Below are 8879 nucleotides of genomic sequence, written 5' to 3'. Positions count from 1 at the left end.
GTTGTTATTTCAGGTGTAAAGCTAGCCGTGCAGGAGCAGGGCAGGACGAAAAGCAGGCCCGCAGCTCATCACTACTATATATATATATATATATATATATATATATATATATATATATATATCCTCCTGGAAATAGGAAGCAGACAAGATTGCTGGGCAAAAATTGGGAGGATGGGGCTGGGGGTAGGGGTGGGGTTGGACTGGAGGAAGGTGAGATGGGGAGAGAGAAGGTAGAATGGAAAGACTGGGGAGAGTTTGGGGGAGTGTGAGGGTAGAGATTGAGGAAAGGCAGATAAAGGAGCAGGGAAGAAGATATCTACATTAAGGGAGCCATTTTAGGATTGGCAAGAGACAAGCTAGGTCCTTGGGCAGCAGAGGAGAGTGTGCCTGAACTGGCCTTGCCCCATAATCACACTGATGATTATCTCAAATATCATCATAGAATCTTCGTCCTGCGATGGATGGAGATAGAGACAGAGACCCACATCAGAGAACTGGACTGAGCTCCCAAGGTCCACTTGAAGAGCAGAAGGAGGGAGAAAATGAGCAAGGTAGTCAGAACTGCAAGGAGCTGGTCAACCCACTGAGACAGTGTGCCTGATCTAATGGGAGCTCACCAAATCCAGCTGGCCTGGGACTGAATGAGCATGTGATCAAACTGGACTCTCTGAATGTGGCTGACAATGGGGACTGATAAAGAAGCCATTGATAAAGGCACTGGGACTTGTTTCTACTGCTTGTACTGGCTTTTTGGGACCCTAGTCTATTTGGATGCACAGCTTCCTAGGCCTGGATAGAGGTGGGTGGGCCTCGAACTTCCCACAGGACAGAGTACCCTGCCCTCTTTTAAGGCTGGAGGAGGAGGGAGGAGGGTAAGTGGGGGAGTGGGAGGGGAATGGGAGGAGGGGGGAAGTGGAAATTTTTGAATGGAAAAATAAAAAAAAGAAGTAACTTATTTGAATTGTAAAGACTATTAAACACTTTCATAAGAAACACTATTGTTTTTCTGGCATGTTAACCATGACTATCTCAAACTCTATTTTGTTTCCTTTGTTTTGCCCCAAGGATTTACTATCATGTGGACTTGTATAAAAATACAGAATTTTAAGCAAAATAATAAAGACAAAATAATTATGAACTATAAATTGGGCTTTTACAGTAAAACTTATAATACTGTAAAATTATTGTCTTAAAAGTTCTTATTATTGATGCATTTACAAAAGAGATTTCTGTTGATGATAGGCTATAATTTTACAATTTCTGACTAGAATAATTTCATAGCTGGTTGTATTTAACTACTTGCAAATATAATACACATTCTTTACAGGGTTGTCTAATCAATTATGTATAGTAATGAGGATAGAAATTTTATTCATATTTTATAGTCACATATCCTAATATCAAGATTTTATTGAAATTTTCAAGTTGCACAAAAAATAAAATAGGATTTTATTTTCTTGAAACCATGCAAACTGAAAACTAGATAAAATTTGAGCTCTTGTTTTCTTTCTTAATTTCTAGTATTTGACAGTGTGACTAGTGGCCACTTACGGGTAAATATTGACTTGCTGAAGTGAGTTTCTGAGGAACGCTTTTCTTTGATTTGTGATAAACATTCCTCTTTTGTTCTGACTCCTGACTATGAATGCAACATGACCAGATATTACATGTTCCTATTGTTATGCCTCTCAACTATGATGGACTTTTAAACTATTCCTAAAATAAAGCATTCCTCTTTTCAGTTGACACAGAAGTTGGACCGTGCTCTGTACTGAAATAAGAAAGAGGGTAAGATCTCACCTCTTGAAGCTGCTGACTTATAAAAGTCCAAATTCATTTAAAGGAGTGAGCATGAATTGAGAATACTACTGAAGGAGTATTTTGCTCAAGAAACACTGCTTAGAGAATTATTGTTTTGTTTTCAGGGTCCAATAATATCACCTAGCGCAAGGGGCAGACTACAGATTGAGCAGACAGGAGAAGTTGGCAGCATCTTCTATAGGTACCTGCTTTGCAGACATGAAATACATGAGTGAGTGTGCCATCAAGGCTTTTACTAAGGATATGGAAAGCCATGATGCCAGGAGGTGTGTGATATGATCATACCCCCTGCAAGGAGGACACTGGGTGAAGTGGTAAATGTGAAGCCTGAGTTCCAACAGACCCCACGATGCAGAAGATACCAGGATCATGGGATATATGCCAAAGAAAGCTGCAGGTATGCTGAAAGAAGCACGCAGGAGTAGAGCTGGCTTTACCTAGGTGACAGAGATGGATAGACATGGCTACTGGAATGCATTTGAGCACAGATGCTTCTTTCTTTGCTATATCTCCATTCTTCCCTTTTGGAATAGGGGTGTTTAATTCATGCCTTTATAAGATGAAATATGTAACTTATTTTTGTAATTTTACAAGAGATCACAGTTAAGAGACTTCCTTAAGTCTCAGAAGATTCTTTGGGATTTTAAACAGTGTTGTAGCTGTTAAAAGCACAGTTAAAGTCCCTACAGGGACTTCTAAAGTTGGAAAAAATGTGTTTTGTATCATAAGATGGCATTAGCTCATAGGGATTAGAGGCAGAAGGCTGTGATTTGAATGTGAGATGTCTAACATACTTGAACCAATATATTTGAACATTTGGTATCCAACTAGTGGTGCAGTTTTAGAAAATTTTAGAACTTTTAGGAGGTAGAGATCTGTTGAAAGAACTTACTTATGAGGGATACATCTTAAGGTTTGATAGCCCAGATCCACTTCTGTCTGCTCTCTGCTTCTTGACTATAAATTTACTGTAAAAACAGCATAACCAGCCATTGTCATTTCTGTCACCACACTTACTCTGCTGTGATGGATTCTAACCCTTCATATACAATAAGTCAAAATAAATATCTCCTCCCATAAGTTGTTTCTTGCCAGGTATTTTGTCACAGAAAAGTAATACACTACTGTATTAGACAGTGTACAGAATATTTTCATCACTGTGTTTAATTACACAGCAGTGCTTAGGATTGGATTTAATGTTTAGGAAAATAAATTTTGTGTTTTATAGTTTGGCATATGAAAAAATTAAAATATTCCATATTTTATTTGATTTAGATTTTTATTGGTATTTAAATACCTTTACAAATCTATCATATCTCCACTGCCCATTTAAAAGCATAATTATAAATAAGGTGCTAAAATTTACATTTTACAAAGAATTCTTAAAAATGTAAACATTATCTCCCTCCTTTTGCTCCTCATCAGGACCTTGGGAGCTCAGTCCGGTGCTCCTATGTGGGGCTCTGTCATTTTCTCCATCCAATGCCAGGTGAAGCTTCTATGGTGATATGCAAGATATTCATGAGTATGGCAATAGGATCTGGACATTTCTGGCACCTTCTCCTCAGCTGCCCCAGGAACTAGCTGGGGGTGTCTTCCTGGACACCTGGGAACCCCTCTAGAGTCAAGTCTCTGCCAACCCTAGAATGGCTCCCTTAATTAAGATATATAATTCCTTGTTCCCATATCCACCCTTCCTATATCCCAACCATCCTATTCCCCCAAGCTCTTCCCATCCTCCACTTCACACTTTTCTCTCCCCATCCCTCCATCCCCCCATCCCACCCCACCCCCAAGTTCCCATTTTTTATCCGGCAATCTTGTCTACTTCCAATATCTAGGAGGATAACTATATGTTTTTCTTTGGATTCCCCTTCTTATTTAGCTTCTCTACGATTTTTTACAAATTATAGGCTCGATTTCCTTTATTTATGGCTAGAAACCAATTATGAGTGAGTACATGCCATGTTCATCTTTTTGGGCCTGGGTTACCTCACTCAGGATGGTGTTTTCTATTTCCATCCATTTGCATGCAAAACTCAAGATGTCATTGTTTTTTTACCACCGAGTAGTACTCTAATATGTATATATTCCACACTTTCTTCATCCATTCTTCCACTGAAGGGCATCTAGGTTGTTTCCACATCATGAGCAAAGAAGTCAGGACCGTGAGGGGTGCGTTTACCCATTGAGACAGTGGGACAGATCTAACGGGAGACCACCAAGTCCAGTTGGAATGGGACTGATGGAACAGGGGACCAAACAGGACTCTCTGAATGTGGCTGACGGTGGAGGAGGACTGAGAAACCAAGAACAACGGCGATGAGCTTGAACTCTACAGCATGGACGGGCTCACTGTGAGCCTTGTCAGTTTGGTTGCTCACCTTCCTGGACTTAGGGGGAGTTGGGAGGACCTTGGACTTAACATAGTGAATGGGAACCCTGATGGCTCTTTGGCTTGGAGAGGGAGGGAGTGGGGGTATGGATGGAAGGGAGGGGAGGGAAGGGGGAGGAGGAGGGGAGGAGATGGAAATTTTTAATAAAAGATGAGAAAAAATGTAAACATTAAAATATGTTGAAGAAAAATACTAGTATATGAGGATGAATGAAAAAAAGAAAAATGTCTAGTATAAATTTATTTTCTATGTAGTTTCCTTTTTTCTGGCTCATAAAAAAATCTGACATTTATCAAAAATATCTCAATAACATTTTCTGCATCCAAATATATCATCTCAAATTTTTATGAAAACAGTAAGAGATTAAGAATATGTTTTCCTGCGGTTATATTTAGGAAGCAGTCTCCTGTTCCAATGTGTTCAAGTGTACTTCCCACTTTCTCTTCTATGAGGTTTAGTGTGGTTGGCTTTATGTTGATGTCTTTGATCCATTTGGACTTCAATTTTGTACGTGGCAATAGATATGGATTTATTTTTATTCTTCTATATGTTGATATTCAGTTATGCCAGCACCATTTGTTGAATATGCTTTCTTTTTTCCATTTTATATTTTTTGCTTCTTTGTCAAAAATCAGGTCTTAGTTGGTGTGAAGATTGATATCTGGGTCTTTGATAAGGTTCCTTTGGTCCTCCTGTCTGTTTTTATGCCAATACCAGATTGTTTTCAGTACAATACTATTCTACAGTAGAGTTTAAAGTCAGGGATTGTGATGCTTCCAGAAATTCCTTTATTATACAGAATTATTTTGGCTATCCTGTTTTTTTTTTTTGTCCCAAATGATGGGCAATAAGACAAAATGGCATCCTATAGAATGGGAAATATCTTTACAAACCCCACATCGGACAAAGAACTAATCTCCAAAATATACAAAGAACTCAAGAAACTTGACATCAAAAGAACAAATAATCCAATAAAAAATGGGATACAGACCTAAACAAAAAGATCTAAACAGACAAATCTAAAATGACTTAAAGACACTTAAGGAAATGCTCAATACCCTTACCCATCAGAGAAATGCAAATCAAAACAACTCTGAGATTCCACCTTACACTTGTCAGAATGGCCAATATCAAAAGTGCTGATGATAGCTTATGCTGGAGAGGATGTGAGGTAATGCACTCCTCCACTGCTGGTGGGAGTTTAAGCTTACATAGTTGCTTTGGAAATCTGTATAGCAATTTTTCAGAAAATTAGGAATCAATCTACCTCAAGACCCAGCAATACCACTTTTGGGTATATATCCAAAGGATATATCCTACCACAAGGACATGTGCTCAACTATGCTCATAGAAGCATTATTTGTAAGAGCCAGAACCTGGAAAGAACCTAGATGCCCCTCAACTGAAGAATGGATAAGGAAATGTAGTACAAAAGTATGTTTTCCTGCTTGAACACTGCAAATCTGTTAGAAAGTAAAAATTTTAAATTTTACTATACTTAACTACTAAAATTAATATATTAAATTATGAAATGTCATTATTGTAGAAATTTGTTTATTATACTGAGGGTTCATCCATAGGTATACAAATTCTAATTGAATTAGTATTTTTCCAAAAACACTAACATTTTAATGAAAAATTTTCTTCTGTTGCCAAGTAGGTTCAAACAGATACCATCAGAATGCAATTCTCCATAGGATCTTTGTATACTCTCTGATAGCATTTTCTTGGACTATTGATTTTTAAAATTTAAACTGTAAATTTTCTTACAGACATCTTAGTACTCTTTAATAATCTGATTTTATTGTATAATATTGTTAAATGTAAACAAAAACTGAAAATAATTGTAAAACTTGTGTTGGGTTTACAAAGTGGAATTCTCAAAAGTTCTGAGTTATATTGAATATATACTTTATTTAAAAAATTGCATTAAAATATGATTTTGCCTACTTTTGGGACCCTTTTCTTTTTACTAGGTTGCCATATCCAAGCCTTGATATGAGGGGTTGTGCCTAGTCATATTGTAACTTGTTATGCCATATTTGCTTGATATCCCTGGGAAGCCTGCCAATTTCTGAAGGGGAGGAAAGAGGGGTGGATCTGGGGGAGAGCAGAGGTGGAGGGTTGGGAGAAGAGAAGGGAGGGGGAATTGCAGTTGGAATGTAATGTGTGAGAGAAGAATAAACAATTAAGTGTAAAAATGTTTTGGAGGATAGCAGTTGTTAATGTATAGAAAACAGGTTTTTGCCCTATTAGGCTAATAGAAAGTATACCACTGGATCAAAGTTTGGGCAAGCCTGACAGCAGCCCTAAAAATTCTACTGGCTTTTTAACTGCAACACTAAAACAGTGTGTGCAGTACTCACCTGGTCTACTCTCCTAGATTTGGGGATGGTGAGCTGCTGTTAGACAATGGTCTTGTAACCTGTAAAGATTTGTCACTTGTGTTGGTTCAATAAAACCCTGATTGGCCAGTAGCCAGGCAAAAAGTATAGGTGGGGCAACCAGGCAGGAAGTAGAGGCAGGGTGACAAGAATAGGAGAATTCTGGGAAGAGGAAAGGCTCAGTCTGCAGTTGTTACCCAGATGCAGAGGAAATAAGATGAGAATACCTCACTGATAAAAGGTACCAAGTCATAGGGTAACACAGACAAGAATTATGGGTTAATTTAAGATGTAAGAGTTAATAAGAAGTCCGAGCTAATAGTCAACCAGTTTATAGTTAATGTAGACCTCTGTGTGTTTCTTTGGGACTGAACAGCTGCCAAACCCAGCAGGACAGAAACCTCTGTCAACATAATGGTGCCAATGTGGATAACTACATCAACATAAAACCTGAGAGAGCTTGGGAAGTAATTCTAGACACAGAAGAACAGAAACCTATGTCAACAGTGAGGGGAACTGACATTAGAGAATCTCATGCTACCTGTTGGGTCATGACTAATGAAGATCTTTATCACTCATCCAGGAGGGAGCACCTATCACTCTGCTCATCTCTACCAAAACTGTACAGACTCATTTTCAGGTATCTATCCACTGGCTAGAGATATCAATCTCAAACTGAAAAGGTAACTCTATATGCACCAGCTAGATTCAGTAGTGCTGGAAGGTGTTATGCTGTAGGCTGCTGAGGGAGAAAAGACATTAATGACTTTACCTTTGATGGACACTGGAGGCTACAATATTGACCTGTCAGGCAAGACATATCCACTGATGTAACAGTAGCATGGTGGTTGTGGCAGTAACTAATCACTTTCTTACTGTCTCACAAGAGAGATTCTCATAAACCTTGTCAAAAACCTATGACTGGGGAGGTCATAGGCCCTAAGGAGGAATAAACCTACTATTGTTGTACTAAATGGTCAGGTTGTCAAACTGTCTTTTAAATATTTGTTTTTACCCATATGTTTGTGCTACTCTCAACTTTTGCCAGAGAACTTTCTTATTTTTTTTTATTTTTGAGTGCATACTGGTTTATGTAAAGAATCATAATAAAAATTATGAGAATATATGAGAATATATTAATATTTTCCCCCCAAACCCTCAGGGAATCTCTCAGAAAAAGGGGTGAAATATAAAAATTTCGTAATGGGGATTACAGTCCCCTATGCCCTTCGTCCACCACCCACCACCTCTTTTATATGCCATTGTCTCTCCCCTTTCCACTTTGGCCTGCTTAAAAGATATGTGATATGTGCTCAAAGGAATGAGCAAAGTTTCATTCCATAGAAAATAAACAAAAGACAACCAATTATCTGAACCACCAGCGTTGCTTTTATTACTATGGCCATGGGATTACATGTTGAAATCACATAGCAAATTTCTCAGTCCACTCTCTAGCCAGTCTATCATACTTTGTCTTGTCCGTGCGGTAGACTTTCGCAATTTCAGGAACCAATGGATTGTCTAGGTTTGGATCACACAAGAGGGCACATACAGACAGGAGAACTTGAAAAATTGTCAGTGCTGGTGACCACTCAGATCCCAGTATGTCAAGACAGATGCTTCCCTTTCTGTTGATATTTGGATGGTAAATTCGTGTGGTGAATGTGATCTTGGGTGGTTTGAATGGGTAATCCGATGGGAAATGAATGACCAGGAAAAAGACCCCTCCTTGGTAGGGGCTGTCTTCAGGCCCCATTATGGTTGCCTGCCAGTGAAACAGATCTTCTCCGACAGGGCCTGCAGAGCAGTGGATTGGAGGGTCATGAACCAGGTCCAAGAGCTCTTTTTGGATACGCTTAAGAGCCATGGTCTCCATGATGTGATGAGCAGTCTTTCATACTGGGCCTGGAAAGTAGTAGATGGCTTTGGTGATACTAAGGCCCAAACAGCTGTGGAAGTCCAGGGTGGGCATATGGTTGAGGCCAGAGCTGGGTTACAATGAGAGCTTGATTTGATTCAGAAAGGTTTAGAGTAGAGAGATAGCTAGGGTCTAGGGACATTAGCTTTTCACCTGTACCTGAAGAGCTGCACAATTCCTGCTTCTTGGGGTTGCGGTTGATGTTCTGTACCAAGCTAGAGAATCTGCTGTCGTTGTTGGGGAGGCTGTGGTGCCTGGAGGCCACACAACTGCTGGGAATCACTGCTGCCCGGAGAGGCCAGAGTTCCTGCTCTGGGCAGCCTGCTAATGGCTCTGACCCCAGTTGTTCCCCTCCAGTGC

At 39.3% G+C, this 8879-nt stretch overlaps 1 protein-coding gene across 1 annotated transcript; it reads right to left on the bottom strand.

Moving 5' to 3' along the window:
- Positions 1-8024: 8024 nt before the first annotated feature.
- On the bottom strand, positions 8025-8468 carry LOC119805129 (ubiquitin-conjugating enzyme E2 D2-like). Its single transcript, XM_038316984.1, has one exon. The coding sequence runs from the start codon at positions 8466-8468 to the stop codon at positions 8025-8027; it is 444 nt and encodes a 147-aa protein (XP_038172912.1).
- Between the last annotated feature and the right edge of the window lie 411 nt (positions 8469-8879).

This window comes from Arvicola amphibius, chromosome X, assembly GCF_903992535.2.
Source record: "Arvicola amphibius chromosome X, mArvAmp1.2, whole genome shotgun sequence".
Lineage (NCBI taxonomy): Eukaryota > Metazoa > Chordata > Mammalia > Rodentia > Cricetidae > Arvicola > Arvicola amphibius.
The sequence above is the reverse complement of the archived record's forward strand: the minus strand, read 5'-3'. Positions and strand labels throughout refer to the sequence as shown.

Coding starts and splice junctions, on each gene's coding strand:
- LOC119805129 (XM_038316984.1), bottom strand. CDS start 8,468: ATGGCTCTTAAGCGTATCCAAAAAGAGCTCTTGGACCTGGTTCATGAC.